We start from the raw sequence: 19,270 nt of genomic DNA, 5'->3' as shown, positions 1-19,270 counted from the left end.
CATGAAAATTATAAATTTAATATACCTTTATGTATTTTGTGTCTTGACCCCTTACTTTCAACCGTCTGATCATATTAAGAACTGAAGCTGACACATACAGCCTCGTTTTCAAACGCGGAAGTGCGCAGATCGACACTAAAAGCGTCGTATTGAGATCCCTTTATTAGACGATCGCTGAAGTTGCGCGTTAACTTCCGGTTCAGTGGTTCCATGTAAACCACAGATCGTATTGTGCCGCGTAGCGGCGCAAGATGGCGAACTTCACCGTGAATAATGCACGTAAAACATTGCAATCGCATATGCGCCATTAAGCAAGCGATACGCCTGCGCAATGCATATTGCGCACTGGCGCAGGCGCCGCGGCAGGCACGTGCACCTGGTGAGCCTGCGCGTAAGCATTACCGTAAACTGCGTAGGCATATCGCTTGCTCAAATGGCGCCTAGCAGTAAATACACCTTTTGGGCAGAGTTATCCATCTTGCGCCTTCGGCGCTATACGATCTTTGATGTAAACGGCGATCAATGCACGTAACTCTATGATTGCACTACGCGCCCATAGAAAACAGTGCAAAATCGGATCGAAATAACACCTCCTGTTGACTCTCGTGAAGCGGTTGGCCTCCGTTCACTGGAAATTCAAGATTATGGCCAAAAGATCACTTTCGTTTCAATTTCATGGGGGGTAGCCACGAAAAAAAAATTTATTCGCCTTTCAAGGAAGATACCCACAAAACAGCAGTTCAACTAAGCGCCTATTTCTGAATGTAGCCGCCCGCCTCTATCCAAAATAGGCCCGTAATTTGGGGCTTTTTGAGAGAGAAATACTCCGAAGTAGAAAACAATCAGTTCCAAATTCGGGATTAATACAAATATTTCTATGATCCCTCCTGATTGTGGTCAGTCTTATTGGAAAAATTCCCGTGGGATTAATGAGCTCGCGTGCAGAAATACAACCATTCGGTGAAATGCACCGCTATGTGCAGTGGGCGTGGTTTAAAATGAAGTGACGTCACACTTACGAATCGGATAGTAACGGTGGTTTAGCATAGAGGAAGGACACAGAAGGAGTTGCAACTCAGGCACTTCAAAGTGTTCAATGATGGTCGCCGCCGAGTCTGACGAATAATAGAAAACATTCCGAAAATGCCTGATTACTGCCTGCATCTTACTCGGACAAGCGGGGTCAGTAATATCCTAGCAATACTTGTGGTTTATTGCTGGCAATAAAATACAAATTATCGAAAAATTCCTGATATTAGACCTACTTTGGCCATCGTTAATAAACTTTTTTAAATTTTGATACAACAAAATGCGCTATTTCGTCATAGGGAGTGATCGTGAAATCTCAATACGAGATCGTCAGAATCCACAACGATGGGATCCAGCTTAATATTTTTCGTTTGGACAGATTCATACACGCTGCCTACTCTTTTGAAAGCCAGCTCTTTTCCCAGGAGATTAGGTGGCACCTTGTCCAGCTGAAGCTCCCTTTGATTCTCCTTGAGCACCCGAATGGCTATGATCTCTGGCAAGTTCCTCTTAAAGGACTGAAACACCTTCACTGGGTCCCGGATAAGGAAAATGTGGCGATAACCCTCAGGGAGATACTCAAACTTGCCGTCGATGCAGTAAGCCATCTCCTTGGCAAAGACGAACCTCTTACCTGGGTAGTCGGCTTCCATTTGATTCTTCATCCATGGGTAGGTGCTCTTTCCCTCATCGTAGTCGGAGTTTTCAGGCTCTGCGAGAGCATCGTGCATTTCTTCTGCAAGGGAACCTGACCGCAGAGATGCAAACTCGTCAAGACTGGCCCGATACGCCGACGAGTAGAGCTGGAAGGTTTTGCAGTCACTTCGCCCAGCAATATTTGCGTTTCACAGTAAACGTTTAGCCTACATACAACTTTAGACGGCGCGCGACAGCAGGCCCGTCTTGTTTCTGCGTCGGAAGTATATAGACTATATTAATTAATAGCTACATGTAGCCGAGGCCATTTAGTTTTGTTTGCTACAAGGACCAAATTCCTCGCATTCCCATTCTCTCTACCTTTGTGTTTTAACTTTTGTTGAGCACTGGACCATTACCCATAAAAGCGCGTGTCTCCGCATACGTCTTCACTTACCAATGAGGCCCTGGTTCGAGTCCTGGCTTGGCCCAGGCTTTAAGTGCATTTGGTTTCCAGTCCATACTCGCTCTCGCAGGTTTTCTCCGGGTACTCCGGTTTCCTCCTGCCTCTAAAACTGGACCTTCTTCCTTACTCCGTAATATGATGCAGATTAATAAAGTGTATGAATAAACGCACAGTTATTGGCGTAAATAGCCCGAGTTGCTGGAAGCGCCATTAAAACAACAACAACAACTACGTCTTCACTTCAGGCTCATGCACTCGCTGAATACTCGTCGCTTTAATTCATGTGTGGCATAATTCCCACCCCCCCCCAATTTAGCTTTGTGTGGTATTCTTTTTTCTTACAGGCTTGTCGAGCTTCAACCGCGGCAACCCGGGCCATTGGTCCAGATTCTGTCCATTCAAGTACTCGAATGCTGCACGATACGAAAGGTGGATCCAGGTTCAGATATCAACCCTTCGCTACTCCTGCCAGAGACATCCGATCCCAGGTCAATTTGCACTGCCCTTCCGCTCTTTACTCCTTCTATCGCCGCTGCAACCTCAGAACTCGGCAAAGAACCTCAAGCATCATCCAAGTCCTAGCTCTGTCGCTGACAGATTTTCCAACATAATACAGGTACATTGTGATCGCTGTCCTGATTTAAATTCAAACACTGTCAACGTCAGAGGTAGACTCAAGTTGCATTCTGAATTTCGGGTCAGTATTGGTGCACCTGATATGATTCTGTCCATTATAAGGGATGGCCTCATGTTATGGTTTTCAGAAGAATTTCCCTCTTATTTCCTCCCAAATAACACTTGTTGTAAAGCCACCATGTCTTGGTCGCCCGTATTGTTTGTAAATTTTCTTGGCTATTAAATTCATTTGAATATTCAGGACGTAGTGCATGAAGTCCCGTATTCCGATGTTGTCTCAATAAAATGACTGAAATGCTAATCTCTTGTCTCCTCCTTTAGAGTTGGCGTAAAACACGAAATGAGAAGCCTGTTTTAAGAACCCTGTAAAAACAATATGAGATGAAACATGTATAGTTGAACCCCATTAATTAGAGTACTCTTCATACATACTAAAACAAATTATTTAGGTCCCATTTTTTTATCCTTAATTGTTTTTATTCCTGATAACACGGGGTTCCTGATCCTTAAAAGGTAATTTCTAAGGCCCCAAGACCTGTGATAAATGAGGTTCATCTGTCGTATGTAATTTATTTCTCTTTTATAGGCACTGTTCTCGACCTGTTTCCAAATGCCAATCCATGTGAGGTGATAGCCAAAATGGCACAAAAGGGCAAGGACCTGCGAGTTTCTCAAACACAAATAGTGGCCGCGAAGGACAGTTAAAGTGGAGAACCCTGACATTTAATTCATTTGTTAAAAAAGTTTTTACATATTGTAAAGTTTTAAATAAACAGACGCATATCAGAAGATCACACATTGGTATTCTTTTAAGAGTATGCTAACAGTTTCTTTATTCACTTCTTCTTTTGGTAGTCTCTTCTAAGAAAGGCCTTTTTTAGGTGTCTGTGCATAGAAAACTACACATACACAGCCACATTCCAAGCTTCAAAAACTACACAGCTACATCATCATTTAAGTTTCTTATATTATAGTGTAGTCGAAACATTGCTGTAAACTAAACATCACTACAGTGTACAACTTGTACTTAAATCGGCTTTTCGCATGGTATTGAATTTCTTAGCCGGGTCCACTGCACTTAAATTTCTGTATTACAAGAAAACTTTCGAAAAGTTCCGATCTATGCATAATAAATTTCATTTGAACAGTGGCACCGTACAAACTTTCTGTTATGCATTCGTTTTGTTTTACTGTGATCTCTATGTGGTCACACTGTGCGGACACTGTGATCTCTGTATGGTCACACTGTGTGGACACTGAACTTTATATGGTCACACTGTGTGGACACTGATCTGTCTATGATTACACTGTGATTTCACACAGTGATTTCTATATATTTACACTGTGTGAACACTGTGATCTCTGTATGGTCACACTGTGGACGCTGTGATTTCAGTATAGTCACACTGTGACCACTATGGGGTTACACTATGGCTTTGTTCCAAATTTACAGTGTCACATGCAGAGAACACAGCGTGGTTTAACTGAGTGTTACGAACAGTATGTACACTATGTGAACACACTGTGTTCACACAAAATTTCACACTGTGGTGACTGTGATCTCTGTATGGTCACACGGTGTGGACACTGTGATCTCTGTATGGTAACACTGTGGACGCTGTGATTTCAGTACAGTCACACTGTGACCACTATGGGATTACACTATGGCAGCGTGGTTTAACTGAGTGTTACGAACAGTATGTAAACTATGTGAGCACACTGTGTTCACACAAAATTTTCACACTGTGGTGACTGTGTGCAATTTTTCTAAGGGATCTACATGCATATAGACCTACAAGGGGATGTTTAATATTTCCCCTATTTCATGGTGTATCATACATCAGGATTTGTAACACCAGGTTTAATACCAGTTTTCAAATTTTCAATCGCCTCTCATACAGCCTCGTGTAATACGGCATGGAAAACTCTACGCAGCGCTTCACATCAGCAGCGAGGCTGTCAATGGGCTGCAGGGCACCAGCCACTGCCTTTGACTTAAAAAACCCGGTGCTGTCGCGGAAGTTCTTGAAGCTCGACACGTGCCCTATCCTTTTTTTAACCCCTTGACCTATCACCCAGTTGTCCGTGACACCCATTCCCTTTTCCCAGGTGAGCATCGCATCCTGGTACTGTACTCCGAGCCTTTTTAAAGCCTCTGACAGCAACGTTGCTGGGTTGTTCATGAGGTCGTCTGAATCGAGGATGATGGGCTCTGCCTCGATTGTTTTCTCCCGTAGGTATTCGTATAGGTTGACTGCCTCCTTGAAGCTAAATCCTGGAGGTACCAAATGAGGAGGCAGCTTGTCCACCTCAAATTCACCCCCTCCCATCCCTAGCATTTGCTGTCCCTCTACGGCCATGATCTCTGGCAAGATCCTCTTGAAGGACTGAAACACCTTCACTGGGTTCCGGATAAGGAAGATATGGCGATAGCCCTCTGGGAGATACTCAAACTTGCCATCGATGCAGTAAGCCATCTCCTTGGCAAAGACGAACCTCTTGCCTGGGTAGTGGGCCTCCAGTTGCCTCTTCACCCATGGGTAGGTGCTCTTCTCGTCAGGGTGGTGAGAGCTATCTGTACCCACGACGGCGTTGTGTAACTCCTCCACTGGAGAACTTACCTTTGGTGGATTGAACTGGCCCAGACCATCCCAGTATGCTCCAGTATAAAGCTGAAAGAGGATCTTGGAGTCTGGGACCCTGTCCATGCACTTTGCAACTATGGATGAACAGGAACGTGGAACGGACCACATTATAACTCGCACGGGATCAGTCATCTTCCGAGTTTCTCCTGGAGGTCACTTTGCAGTTTTCTGTGAAAGAGGATTAAACTCTTAAGTGGCCGGAAAAATAATTCATCGCATTGATTTCACTTAGATATGGTTCCGGGCCGGTTGTGCTTGGACTTGGATTGTTGTGTTACACCACTCATTGGCCAAAAAGGGCAGAGCGCCAACAGGTACATGCAGTATTTTGACATCACCACTGTCAGCCGAAGAGCAACTGAACCAATTAGCCAGACACTTCACAGCTGTAGTGCCGTATGAGCCAGAGACACAGCAAGATTAAAGTGTGTGTAAAGTGTAAGTGTTCACATGTGTATGAAGAGTTTAACACATACTGCACTGTCCCCATATCCGGGGCATATTTGGGGTATATCTTCAGGTAAACCTCAACAGGAAATAGTTTCAACGGTTTATGTGGCACTCTATGCTGGCAACATGCGGTGCGGCTTCTCCATGTGAGACTGTGGCATGCACAAGTATTGGACACTGGCTACGGCTCTCCACTTCTGCCTCTTTTGATCAAAATTCAAAGCCGTAATCGCAGGAGACAGGATCGGATTGCGGCTACCCCTGTCATGCCCCACCCCTAGCCCCACAAATAGGGCTGTAGTGGTTCTCTTTTACAATCTGTCTCTTAAATTTCGCCACCACAGCCCTACTTCAAGGCATGTCTTAAATGCCAGAAATCCAAACTGCAGGATTGTCACAAACTTTGAATTCTAATATCCTCTGAAATGAGAATGACTTGACAATTTTACTTACACTGGCATATTCCTCAAGAGTTTGGACCGTCATACAAGCACCCTAAAGCTTTCCAAAATTGTAAATTTTCTGATGTATGGCGCCTTGAAAAACCCGGCCAGTAGTATCACATGCTGACCATGGGCAGCGCCATTTTGAAAAACGAAGGCAGCGCTTCTTTCGACGGAAGTCAGGGCATCCGAACGCGATAGGTGTGTAGATGCATAATTCATGTTGTCACAGTATTGCTTAGTAAAAAGTTGCGTGCGCACTTTGCTAGTGTACAGTCCGCCCACAGCACGTGTGTGTGGAGCATGATACAGTTACATGCATATTGATGAAATTTAAATTCAATTTCACCGGTTCCTTGTTCGTCTGACACGCAAGGTATGACGGGGAACAAGTTTTGTGTGGTACACTGTTCAGTATACCAGGGCGCCTGTCAGGTGCCTTGAAATCCGACACAAGACGAGCTACTTTCGTTTTTCAAAAAGGCGCCGCCCATGGTCAGCATGTAATACTTCTGGCTTGTTTTTTTCAAGGCGCCATACACTGGAAAACATACGGTTTTGGAAAGCTTTAGGGTGCTCATATAAAAGTCCAATCTCTTAGAAATACGTCGGTGTAAGTAAAATTGTTGAGTCATACTCATGTCTGAGGATTCAAAGTTTGTGACAATCCTGCAGTTTGCATTTCAGGCATTTAAGACATGCCTTGAAGTAGGGCTGTGGTGGCGACAGATATGAGACAGATTGTAAAAGAGAGCCACTATAGCCCTCAGTTGTAGGGCTAGCCCCACCCCATACACAGGTAGTGCAAGGTGAACATACGTGGTATGCCCCTGGGCCTGGATTTTGGCCGAACTATGGATGACCGCTTAAGCTTATCTGTAGCAAAAAGGACAATGAACCGGAGTGAACGCCTACACTTGCTGTTCTACGTTCTGTTCTGAGAGAGAACTAAAAAATCTCTGAGGAACTATGTCGTGAACTACCATCACGCATCACTGAAAACCCGTGGACTAATAGGCCTAATAATGATGGATTTTGTTATGTCATGTATGTAGCAGTTGTGTAGGGTTCAAACTGTCCACTGTTTGTCACTGACACCTCAATTAGCTTAAATGGACACACAATCCCCTGTTCACCACTTGATCGTGACTAACGTCAGTAATCGCGATTCACCAGGTCATCAGCAATACACGCAATACGGATTCAACTGCTTACACATGTCACATGCCGGGTCAACTCGGACCCAAACCAACTCGGACCCATTCCAACTCGGACCCATGCCAACTCGGACCCACGACCAACTCGGACCCATGCCAACTCGGACCCACAACCAACTCGGACCCATGCCAACTCGGCCCCAACACTAACTCGGACCCACGACCAACTCGGACCCACCCTGAGTCAACTCGGACCCAACCCCAGGAGCGTGATTAACTAGTTGAAAATTTTTATTTTGTCCACTTTTACATTTTAGCATTTGGTAAATGACACTTTTGCACTGCATGCTGCCGAGATTTAACGTCCTCTCCACACGTTATGCAGGGAAACAGTGGCACAGGACTAGATTTTATATCAGTGATGTCTTGGAACAAGTCCTATTTTTATGGAGGCACATTTCCTTTGATGTCTTATTTTCCGCTTGTAATCTGGAATCTTAATCAGGTATTAGCTTGCGAGGTACCGGCGTGATTAACCACAAAGACTGATTTTGTCACCTTCCATTCTTGAAACCCTATGATCGGGGAGTGGGAGCTTGGGACAACCAATGGGAGCAGCTTTTAGAGTGTGATTGACAGAACCAAATCATTGACGCCCTTTCTCCGAAGTTTTTTGGCACTCCAGGTCACCAGCAGAAATCGAATGAACTTTCACCAAACAGCCCCCAAAGTTTTTGTTGCAATAAAAAGCCACAGATAGGCCTTTTGATGTACATAAGAGATGCTGCATGCGTACAACAGATACTACAGATATACATCAATGTCACGAACATTGACCTTTAATAGTGTCTAATGGTGTTATCCCCCACCTCACTTTTCAATTTTTTTTTGGCCTGGCAAGTCTTACACCTCCACCTTGCCCCATCCCCCCCCAATACCGGCAAGATTTAGGCAGATGGAGGAATTCATCCATACAGGCCTTAACTGACTGTCCAAATAACGCAAATAGGTTGGTAATTTCGAACAACACAAATCAAATCATTTTAAAATAAAAACGTGGAATATTTCCTATTGGCTTAAACTTGGTGACGGATTTGAAGCGTCGTATGTCTGCTCGCGAGCTCATTATTAATATTTTGTGATCCCACGGTTTCTTATTTTCTACAATAAGACATGCCATAATCACGAGGGATCATAGAATTATTTATATAAATCCCGAATTTGGGATTGATAGTTTCCGGTTCAGAGTATTTCTTTCACAAAAAGCCCCACAATGCGGGCCTATTTTGGATAGAGGCAAGCGTCTACATTCATATGAGCGCATAGTTTTACTACTATTCGGGGGTATCTTCGGGAAAAGGCGAATAAAAAAGTTCATAAAATTGAAACGAAAAGTGATCAATCTGGCCATAATTTTCTTGAATTTCCAGCGAAAAAAAATGAAGGCCAACCTTTTCGCGAGGTTCAAGAGTCGGCGCTATTTCGGTTTACGGGCGCATATTTGGTGTACTGTAATGCAACCAAAAGACTGAGTGGGTCCGAGTTGACTCGAGGTGGGTCCAAGTTGGCATGGGTCCGAGTTGGAATGGGTCCGAGTCGGCGTTGGTCCGAGTTGGTCCTGGGTCCGAGTTGGCATGGGTCCGAGTTGGAATGGGTCCGAGTTGGAATGGGTCCGAGTTGACCTGATCCCATCGGCCACATATGTGTACGAATATCCAAAATGGAGGTCAACAAGCCAAAATAAGCGACGTACGAAACCAGAATACATGTCCTCTCATTACAACAATCTGAATCTCTTAAATCTTAATAGAAGCCTCATTACACAAACAGTGTCTTAAAACATGTTACAAATATTGAAGATACCAAAATTAGGCCCCTACCTCCAGAAAGGCTTCTCCTCTAAATCCGTGAATTACGGCTAAGGCTGTATCGGAGTCCGTTGTGTAGAGCTCAGTATGATACAGATCAGTGGCTTGGTCTACGTCTTCACTCCATTGAAAGTACGTGGAGACGCCCACAAAATAGACCTAGCCGTAGCTCTGGAAGTCCGTTTTGGACACGGCCTAAGCCTACTTTTTTTTTTAGAATGGCCGGAAACAAGAGCGCCCTCAATTGGCTTGCACTGATCTGTTATCACTTGCGCGCGTGCAGCATTTTTAAAGAGCGGGATGTACACGCTCCCTATCCCGTTCGTAAGTGACTTCGTCACAAAGGCGGACGCGCCACGACTTGCAGGCTCCCATTGGACGATCGCAGAAGTTGTGCGTTAACTTCGGGTTCCATGGCTCCATGCAAATGACGATCAATGCTTGTAACCCCTTGATCTCCATTATATCCGTTCCGAGCATGAATAAAAGAGGGCGTATTTTGAAATGAAATCGATAGTCCGATTACACTTTCTGCCGCTTAGTGATCTATCTTGCGCCGCTGCGCGGCGCTATACTAACTTTGCTTTTATCTGCAACACACAACAAGTTAGTCTGGATACCAGACCCGATGATTTTAGTCGGGTTGGTAGCCGACCCTAAACTTGAAAAAAAAATCCCCCAAATTGAAAAATCTCTCTCTCCCATCCGAACCACAAAACGGGGAACCCTTCTATTTTTTTAAAAACCGAGAGAGCCACCTTCCCCTCTCCGATCGCTCTGTCGCTGTCTCTTTTTGAAAATATGAAATTTTTAACTTTATGATGAAGCAACCATAACCAAGGATCTTATTTTGCGAGTCAATTTGAATATGCAAAGATGGTGGCCACATGTGCCGCTTGGCTCCACCTCTCACCACCTCTCAACTTCCTTTTCCTATTCTATTTTCACATCGACTTCCCCAAAACTCGCTCCCTTCGGTCGCTACCTACAGTCGATCGGCTCAACATAAAAATAAACGCATCTCGGTTGGCAAGACCCCTCAACCCTCAAGGGCTCGACCATAGAGTTAGATATAATGACATTAATTAATTAACTCTGGGAAGAGGGAGTGGCCTCTCCCAGCGAGTCTATTGTCGCAATTTGTTTAATATATATATTAAACTCTACGGGCTCGACCGAGCTCGCTACTGTTGTATCTGCTCAATGGATTCTCTCGGTTCCCTACTGTTTCTTTTACTTGTTAGCACCCTGTATTCCAATTTGTAATAGAGGGGTGATTTTTTTGGCAAAATAGATAGAAAGATTTGTTTCACTATCTATAGGAAAGCAATCTAACCAAATAAAATTTAAATAAATTCTACTTCTATAAACAAATAGATGTGCTATGAAACAAAACAACGTCGGTTGGTACGCCAATGTCCATAGTGGGCATATTGCAGGCGTGTCGATCCCAGGCAGGAAAAAGTGAACGCAAAGAAACCAGTGAAACGAGTGAACTGGGGGAACAAAACGACCAAAAATCGTTTGTACTCGACTAAACCAAAATTTACCACAAAGGTGGCAAACTGGATATCAGCGCAGCTCCTTTTCGCACGACTATCCTTTGCAACGCAAACGCACCGACAGCAGTTCGCGAACAGTCTTTGCCATCAACCAAACATAAATATCCGTTGGACTTGGCAAAAAAATGCCGACCATAGACAGCAAGGAACCTACGCCACTAAAAACGACGAACACGTTTTTGAGATAAGACAATCGGAAACTACAGATGCTATAGAAGTCTACACATTTTCTAAACGGCGTCTAGAAATATTTTTAGAAGAAATATTGTAACGGACACCAGTACATAAATAATCACAAGCAAAACTGCCTTCTGGTTTCACTTTTTTTATTTACAGAAAATGTTCCAACGGAAATGGCCCAGGCAAAGAAAAGGGACATCCAGGGTGCCAAACCAAATTAAGGGATAAACTAGACGGCTTCCAACAAACTTATACAAAAATAACTTGAAAATTATACATGATTGGTAGCAAGCCGTCCAGCAGGGTGTGTCTCCAGTCACCGTTGGCACAGAAATGCCTCACTCATTCCTAGAGACACCAACTTAAGTAAGGAAACTGTAACAAAGAACATTCTTTTGCAATAGATGAGGCACTCCCAGACCCACGCCTAATTAAACTACAAAAGCAACAAAGAAACTATATAAAGAAAGAATGGGTCTGGCCAGATCGGCCAAGACCACTCGGGCACTCCCAAACCCACACATAGTTAAAGTACATTCATACAATAGAAAAAGCGACCCTGGATGAGAGTTATTTCCATTACAATATGTGAAACCGAAAGAGAAATCTCTTAGTCAACTAGCAAACAGAATCTACAGCCACAAAAAGATCTCTAAAACAGCTGTTAGAAACGATAGAAAAACAAGTCTAGATAGAGAAGAACAAACGATAATTTCTACGAGCCTATCACATACTACAGTGTTGTCATGAGCCAGCTATTTCAACGACCAACTACTATTCAAGCTAGGTTGAACAACAGAGAACTAAAATTTTCTTAAAAACCTGTCTTTCTTTCGCCGGTGAGGGTGCACTTCGGCTCAGGGCGGATTACGTTTCAATCACTCAGTTTTTACACAGCAACATTATGTGCAGTAAGTTGAATGATTTTGTTATCTCCTTAATTAATATAACCAGCAAAAAGTAGTATCTCTGAGAGTGGTTAAGCTCGCGGTTATCAGGTCGTTAGAGGGTGGGTTCGAATCCCACTGGTGACTTTTTATTTTCCCGACGCTTGCTGTCAGTCAGTTGCTATAAGGGACTCCAATTGATCCCCATCAAATACCAGCAGTACCTTAGCCGACCGGGTAAGCTCTGCGGCTGGCACTGTCCGTGTGAGCGCCTTAGTACAGGTTCGAGACCTATGGCCGACTCGGCGGCCAGGGCCTAGGGGCTTGTATCGTTTCCTCCCTTGCATGGTCGCTCGAACCCTTTTGGGGGTTAAATGGATGGGCAGGGAGGAAGTGCGGTGGGCCGGGAACCCCGAGATCCCAGAAGAGTCCTATATGGAAGCCAGTAACTGCGATTCCTTGCAAATTTTCAGGAGTCCGTGCACCTGAATGCTTGGTCAACACCGCATAACTTTTGGATTTTTCCCTCACCACTTTTTTTATGTCCCTGGGCGTAGAACCCACAAGGCAATTTTTTAGGTTTGAATACAGTGAGCTACAGGATTGATGCTGATTTGTTTTCATCAATTTCCAAAATTTTTGACAGTGAACCGATCCCGACCGTCTTGGGTCCATTTCTTCTCAGTGATATCAGTATAAAAGCTGTCAGGCGTATAATGTTTATTGTTGGAGATTCAATAGTAAGAGATCCAGGGCTGGCACAGTCGGGCGACACTCGCCTTCCTATTTTATTGATGGAAATACATTTTCATTTGTTATAACAACAAATTTGGTTGGCTTTCAACTGCAGAGTAATTTGATGTTTTCAAAGAAAAATTCCCACAAAAGATACGTCCCATATCTTCTTGGGTTACCCCAAAAGTTGCCACAAATGCGTTGCATCTGCCGCTCCTTTTCTTGAATGTGAATGTTTGATCCATCACTTGATCTAGTCAGACAGGGCCACTCGAAAAATACAAGCAGGAAAATAATGAAATGAAACGACAGAAAGGAACAATCCCTAGTTGCTGGAATTTCAACGACAAAAAACGACATCGAGATTGCAATGGACGTCAAATCAATATTAGCTTTGGGTTTTACCCCATTGTCACCTGAAAAGGCGCATAGGCCATCCTGTTCCCCCAACACACACCCCCACACACGGTAACCCACGTTAGACTTTAATTTTGATCAGACTGACTGAAACTTAATGTTGTCATTTTAATTAATCCGTGCCCCATTGGCCATAAGTTTAATATCAGAATTCGGAGTTACAAAAAAGGCATAGTCAAGTAGCTAGCTCCCTTTTCAAACTCAATACTTCCAAAATGTACCTGCTATTTCAAACAGGTTTGTATGGGTAGTTCAGTAACGCCTCCTGGGGGAATGGAGGCATAAAAGTGAATTCGGCAAACACGACTGACATACAGGAAAATGTCAAAGTGATCATGATCTCACAAAACACGGAGTTTTACTATTTAGTTCCTGAATGTCACACACACAAGACTGGACACCTATGTAATATGTAACACAAAACTTGAGGGCGCTATTTCAAATTAATGTAGGAGAAGCACAGTCGTAATAGGACGCATTTCACCAAATGGTTGGAATTCTGTGCGCAAGCTCATTAGTAATTTGTGATCCCTCGGGTTTTTTTTACAATAAGACATGCCATAATCAGGAGTGATCATAGAAATATTTCTATAAATCCCGAATTTTAAACTGGTAGTTTCCAGGTCCGGATACTTCTTGTACAAAAAGCCCCAAAATTGCGGGCCCATTTTGGATAGAGGCGGGCGGCTACCTTCAGAGTTGAGCGCATAGTCTTACTACTATTTTAGGAGAATCTTTGGGGAAAGGCGAATAAAAAACATTTTCACAGTTAACCCCCATCACACTGAAACGAAAAGTGATCTTCTGGCCACAATTTAAATATGATTGTAGATTGTAGTAGATTGGACAAAAGACAAAAAATCCAGCACGTTCGTTCCACAAGGTGTCTACACGTCTGAACAATACTTTATCAAACAGGACTCGAACTCGAAAACAAACACGGCGAAAAATTTTGGTTTGGAAGCTTCTAGCTTGATGACTTCGTCGACAAATATTGTCTCAATATGGAACACCTAGCACCGGTGCACCACCGATATATTGTAGAATCCGTACAAAAAAGGCGATACCGACAAATTCAGTCATCAACATTTTGCGTTGCTAAAAGAGGAAAAATGTGAAGAAAGCGACCGAGTGAGTACCTTTCCTAGCAACACACTACAGTTTTATATTAAAAAATGTTGCTTCGAAAATAACCGACATTCTGAAGTGTACCCTTCAGCCATTATGCTGACACTGTAAAAACAATACACATTGCCCACACCACTGAAAAATCGCCCCATCAATTGACGGGTGGCGTTCATTGTGCAGTACAGGGCCAGCCATAAGTCACTGTCCTGGGTCACTGTGTAAATACTGTAATGTTTGGTTTGCATCTGGGGGTGTCCAATATCCCAGTAACTGTAAAGGTCACGTCCTTCTGAAAGTCAGTGTTGCACTGATTAAATCTCTTTGGAAAATGTACATACACATGTATACAATGTACATGTAGCCTGACTAGTGTAAAATTGTAAAGTGCATGTAACAAGTAACTTGAATCCTACAAAATCATCTTTTAGCACAAGTCCCCAATAACCGGAATCTTCCAATATCCTCATGTGGTCCACTGAGCTTAGTAACCTGGATCCTCCATATTCATGCAGGGGCACAAACTCCCAGTGACTCAATCCTGCAAAATCTTCCAATGCTTCAACTTGCAAGAAACCTCAATCAATCCTACAAATTCGTGCATTTTGCCCAGAGGATTGGGAACTGGGGGTAGGGTTAATTAAATTTAGCCCACTGCGAAACGTTACACTTTAAGTTCAATTGGTTACAGCTAGGCCATATAATATGCAGATATATACGTGCTGAAAATGTTCCCTGTTTCAAGATATGACATCATTTTGAAGCAAAATAGAATTTTGTGGAGAATTTGTGCTACTTAGGAATTGACAATACGGTGTTTGGTTCCTGCAGTGTCTCAAATTGTCAAGCGTTTTTCGTATAACTTCATATAATATGGCCTGGAGAAATCGACACATCGCTGTACATCAGCAGTGAGGCTGACACCAGTGTGCGTGGTACCAGTTATAGCTTCTGGTTTGAGAAACTTTGTGCTATCCCGGAAATTCCTGAAATATTCGACATTCCTTATCCTGTACTTGTATCTTTTACTCACAACCCAGCTGTCTAAAACATCTGCCCCTTTTTCCCAGTTAAGTATAGACTCATGATATTCTACTCCGAGCCTTTGGAAGAGCGCTGGGAGAATACTTGCCGGGTCATTCACAAGGTCGTCGGAATCCACAATGATGGGATCCGGTTCAATATTTTTCTCTTGGAGATATTCATACACGTTGACTGCTTCTTTGAAAGCTAGTTCTTTCCCCAGGAGCTTAGCCGATAGCTTGTCCAGCTCAAGCTTCCCTTCCTCCCCCTTAAGTCCACGAATAGCTATGATCTCCGGCACGCACCTCTTGAAGGACTGAAACACCTTCACCGGGTCCCGGATAAGGAAGATGTGGCGATAGCCCTCGGGGAGATACTCAAACTTGCCGTCGATGCAGTAAGCCATCTCCTTGGCAAAGACGAACCTCTTACCTGGGTAGTCGGCTTCCATTTGATTCTTCATCCATGGGTAGGTGCTCTTTCCCTCATCGTAGTCGGAGCTTTTAGGGTCTACGAGAGCATCGTGCATCTTTTCTGCAGGGGAACCTGACTGCAGAGATGTAAACTCGTCAAGACTGGCGCGATACGCCGACGAGGAAAGCTGGAAGAGGATCTTGGAACCTGGCACTCTGTCCATGCATTTTGCTACGATGGAGGCACGGGAACGTGGAGTGGTCCACATGACGACTCGGACTGTATCACTCATCTTTCATATTTCACCTTATGGCGGCTTTGCACTGTTTGCAGATCTGTACAAGAAACTTGGCAAAAGATAATTGATAGGAATGTATGAAACCAGCTATCACAGCTCTTCCATTTTTAAGTTTAAAAATGCAGTAGGCTGCTTCAAGGAATATATGCCTTAAAAATGAGGAGTCGTGTTTGAGTTCTATTCGAATCTTGCCTGGACCCTGCAGTCTAGCTGCCCAAGCTTAGTCTGTACATATGAACGTCACCAACCCTTTAAAAGATGTTACGCGTACGGAGGACAACTAAGCTGGTTCTGAACCTCAGATACACAGGCTGCATCCGAATCTCTTGTCTAGAGCTAGGTCTAGGTCTTCGGTCCATTGGAATTGCGTGGAGACGCGCAGACAATAGACCTAGCCATAGCTCTTCGGACACGGCCTTATTAGTGTTATGGTGACATTGAGATGAGTTAAGTCTGTACCCCTCGGAGATCAGGGGAATGAGAGGAGACTTGATTGAGGTGTTCGAGATGCTAAATGGTCTGGGTGACATTAAGCCGGATGACCAGTTTTACATATCTCACAGCACTGGAACGAACCAGAAACCACAAATTGTAGCTGTTGAAGAGGCAGCTCAACATTGAGCCAAACAATGCATGTGGCCAGCATTGTGTTTGGCATGCGCAAGAGTTTATCCACTATATGAACACAGGGCGAGGGTTTCCCTCGTTTTTTTCCCGAATGACACAATCTACGTGCAGAATTCGCATCTTGGCTTGAGTTCTGAAGACAAATGACACTGCGTTCGATTAGGATGCTTCCATATTCATTTGAGCAGATAAAAATCAGAGAAAACCTGTTTTACTTAGAGGTGCTCTTTAATGTCTGGGTTTTTAACAGTGAAACAGAAGCACTCACAACAAAAGTTTTAGAGTAGGTTAAGGATAACAAGGTTCCAGTTGGCAAATTTGAAATAATTAGCCAAAACATTACAGCTAAGATGTACGTTTTTTCAGCCACTTCTGACAGCTCAGCTGGTACCCAGAGTGATGTTATATCCCGAAGATGAGCACAGCACGTCGCTCGGCTTCAATATACACACATAAGCCCACACCTGTTGGATGTACTACTGAACTTACCATACAATATGTCCTTGAACTTGGAATGCTTGAATTACTTGAATATATACCGATGACTTCTTTATGAAACTCTAGGGCCACTTTTCAATGTACGAAGTACATGTACATGCTCAGGTACACCCAACCCCGGTACTTTTTAGATTTGCCAATCGCCACCACGCTCATACGGGAAGTGGTGGCTCGTCCTGTTTACTGCATGCCCTCTACCAAATGGCACGGTCGTCGTTTATAAAATAATTCTGCGCTCACAATGCTCTTTATCAGCACACAGAGGTCAATGAAGCTATCTTATCATGCCGACCGAGCACAAAGTTCATATAAAGGCTTGCCCGCATTTGATCATTGAGTTGGACATATATGCAGTTCTTAAAGGGATCAACTTACTGCGAACTAGTCATGCCTGGATTGGTCGATAGAGTCTTACCCGGAGCATGGGACAAATCCGGGTGGAGTTTTATTTGGAGGGGTGGGGGTAGGGAACTTTTTGTTTGTGGGGTGGGGGGTTATAAGGCCGGTTCACACCTCGCGCAAAAGCGAAAACGAACGCGAATTTGTGGCCCCCACTTCATTGCACAGGAATTCACACAAACTGATGGCCAGGTCACATCAAAATATACTCGATTTCACAAAAGTTGAAAAAATTTAAATTTGAGCGAACATTCGCTGCAATTTTTTTATAGCGTCAAATTCGATTTTGCCTTCGCTTGAAGTATGAACTGGTCTTTCCCAATGCTTCTTCTGGAAAGCAAGTGGCACCTTCGTGTATTTACTATATTACACGGGGTCGAATGTTATCTGTTTTTCAAATCCATCCTCTGAAGTAAAATACTAGTGACGCATATTCCACTTTCTCAGTCAAATATTCCCGTGAGAGCACCCGTGTGGTACTTAAGGAGGTTTTCACGTGATGCATCTTGACGGGCCAGGCAAAGGCATTTTAGTGTAGGTGGAGGCGCATCCATTTTCGAATCTGTGTATTGACAGTTTCATGTACGCCAGAATGTTTCGAAGACGCGTTTCCGGGCACATCCGTGTAAATTGAACGCTGACGGTCAAAAATCACGTGACTGAAAAGCCTCTGTAGCTCTTGAAAACTTCATAACAGTAGTTTTTATAGACCATACGCCCGACTTTTTATTCTCTTTTTAATCGGAATTTTTGCTCGCCAGTCTCCCGTTATCTACCCGAAGACAATCGCACCGTGCCGTACACTTCATGCGTCACACGGTGCGCGTGCAGCGGCGGGCCAGTGGGCGATCTAACTCCACATGTCGGTTTGACCATTTTCAGAGGTGGGGGTAGGAATCTTGTTTTTATCGTGCGACCCTTCCCAGCTGGGCAATTACGCTGATGAGACCGATACCGGCAAGATCGCTGCGCTAGCTATAGCTGTGACAGGCAAAACAAATACTTCGACGATACAGGAGAAAGGGGGGATCCACCCTTTGCTGTTTTAGGGGTAACCTTCTCAAAAGTTTTTTAATGACAGTGATTAACATCTACTTCCATATCGACACCCTCATTTGTTTGGGAATACTTGATCAATTTTGAATGTTTTAAAATGTGCACTTTACAGTTCACTAAACTCCCAAGAGATTTCAAACAGTTTTAATACATAAAAGAAGAGTTTGAAAAGGCACTTCAGACACTTATTGCACTGTTAAAGTAGACCCATTTTTATGACATGCGTACATTCCCTATCCCTATAATTTATAGTCTGTTTCCGATTGTGATTCCTACTATTTGGGTAAATATTTTGGTCTTACCGTCTGGAAGCCGTCACGGTCACGTGACCAAAACCAGGAATTTTTCCTTTCTGGACATTCTCCAAACTGATCGAAATAATTAAGAACCCATTTCGGTGATTTTCGGGGACAGTTATAATATCTGCGAATGTTGGGCGTTGTGTAGTTCTCTTTTCATATTTTCCACGTGCATTACAATTTGAGACAGGAAAGAGTTTTCCAAGATGTCCTGGTAATTTTGCATCTTGATCTATATCTTCACATTTTGTACGCCTCTGATTACGCTGTTTACAAACTAACAGACGTGTGCACGTTGCATCTAAGAATGGAAGGCGGCCATATGACCGTAACCTTGCTTCAGGTGCCTCTTGGCAATGGTTTGGGGACTTCGGTAACGTACTATGTTTGTTCAAAGAAAAATGCCGAAGAAATTGGTTG

The 19,270-nt window shown here is 43.7% G+C and overlaps 3 protein-coding genes and 1 long non-coding RNA gene across 9 annotated transcripts; 1 reads left to right on the top strand and 3 right to left on the bottom strand.

Moving 5' to 3' along the window:
- Positions 1–993: 993 nt before the first annotated feature.
- On the bottom strand, positions 994–1,984 carry LOC147797477 (uncharacterized). The gene is made up of 2 exons (XR_015427215.1): positions 1,664–1,984; positions 994–1,115 (listed from the first exon to the last, which is right to left on the bottom strand). It is a non-coding gene; the product is annotated as an uncharacterized LOC147797477 (long non-coding RNA).
- On the top strand, positions 1,094–3,845 carry LOC110989036 (uncharacterized). Of its 5 annotated transcripts, none has more exons than XR_015427214.1 (3): positions 1,094–1,182; positions 2,476–2,747; positions 3,354–3,845. XR_015427214.1 is itself a non-coding variant. In XM_087143598.1 (3 exons), the coding sequence occupies exons 1-3, from the start codon at positions 1,697–1,699 to the stop codon at positions 3,396–3,398; spliced, it is 321 nt and encodes a 106-aa protein (XP_086999724.1). In that variant the 5' UTR covers positions 1,458–1,696; the 3' UTR covers positions 3,399–3,845. The 5 variants fall into 5 exon arrangements, 1 of the variants encoding a protein (XP_086999724.1); XM_087143598.1 differs by lacking the exon at positions 1,094–1,182 and adding an exon at positions 1,458–1,700; XR_015427212.1 differs by lacking the exon at positions 1,094–1,182 and adding an exon at positions 2,110–2,261.
- Positions 3,846–3,989: 144 nt separating this feature from the next.
- LOC110989035 (uncharacterized) lies at positions 3,990–9,519 on the bottom strand. 2 transcript variants are annotated; one of them, XM_022253114.2, is made up of 2 exons: positions 9,343–9,519; positions 3,990–5,580 (listed from the first exon to the last, which is right to left on the bottom strand). In XM_022253114.2, the coding sequence occupies exon 2, from the start codon at positions 5,542–5,544 to the stop codon at positions 4,642–4,644; it is 903 nt and encodes a 300-aa protein (XP_022108806.1). In that variant the 5' UTR covers positions 5,545–5,580; positions 9,343–9,519; the 3' UTR covers positions 3,990–4,641. The 2 variants fall into 2 exon arrangements, with proteins under 2 accessions (XP_022108806.1, XP_022108804.1); XM_022253112.2 differs by lacking the exon at positions 9,343–9,519 and adding an exon at positions 6,316–6,478.
- Positions 9,520–11,201: 1,682 nt separating this feature from the next.
- Positions 11,202–17,302, bottom strand: LOC110989032 (uncharacterized). The gene is made up of 2 exons (XM_022253102.2): positions 17,088–17,302; positions 11,202–16,020 (listed from the first exon to the last, which is right to left on the bottom strand). The coding sequence occupies exon 2, from the start codon at positions 15,963–15,965 to the stop codon at positions 15,072–15,074; it is 894 nt and encodes a 297-aa protein (XP_022108794.1). The 5' UTR covers positions 15,966–16,020; positions 17,088–17,302; the 3' UTR covers positions 11,202–15,071.
- Positions 17,303–19,270: the final 1,968 nt, after the last annotated feature.

Source organism: Acanthaster planci, linkage group LG11 (assembly GCF_054643075.1).
Source record: "Acanthaster planci isolate LZ-2023a linkage group LG11, COTS_SCS, whole genome shotgun sequence".
NCBI classification, from domain to species: domain Eukaryota; kingdom Metazoa; phylum Echinodermata; class Asteroidea; order Valvatida; family Acanthasteridae; genus Acanthaster; species Acanthaster planci.
The sequence above is the reverse complement of the archived record's forward strand: the minus strand, read 5'-3'. Positions and strand labels throughout refer to the sequence as shown.

What these genes read in the sequence shown, in the direction of transcription:
- LOC110989036 (XM_087143598.1), top strand. An exon ending in GATTTTCCAACATAATACAG is followed by an intron (nt 2,748 to 3,353) that starts GTACATTGTGAT and finishes TCTCTTTTATAG; the next exon opens with GCACTGTTCTCGACCTGTTT.
- LOC110989035 (XM_022253114.2), bottom strand. Translation starts at nt 5,544, where the DNA reads ATGACTGATCCCGTGCGAGTTATAATGTGGTCCGTTCCACGTTCCTGT.
- LOC110989032 (XM_022253102.2), bottom strand. Translation starts at nt 15,965, where the DNA reads ATGAGTGATACAGTCCGAGTCGTCATGTGGACCACTCCACGTTCCCGT.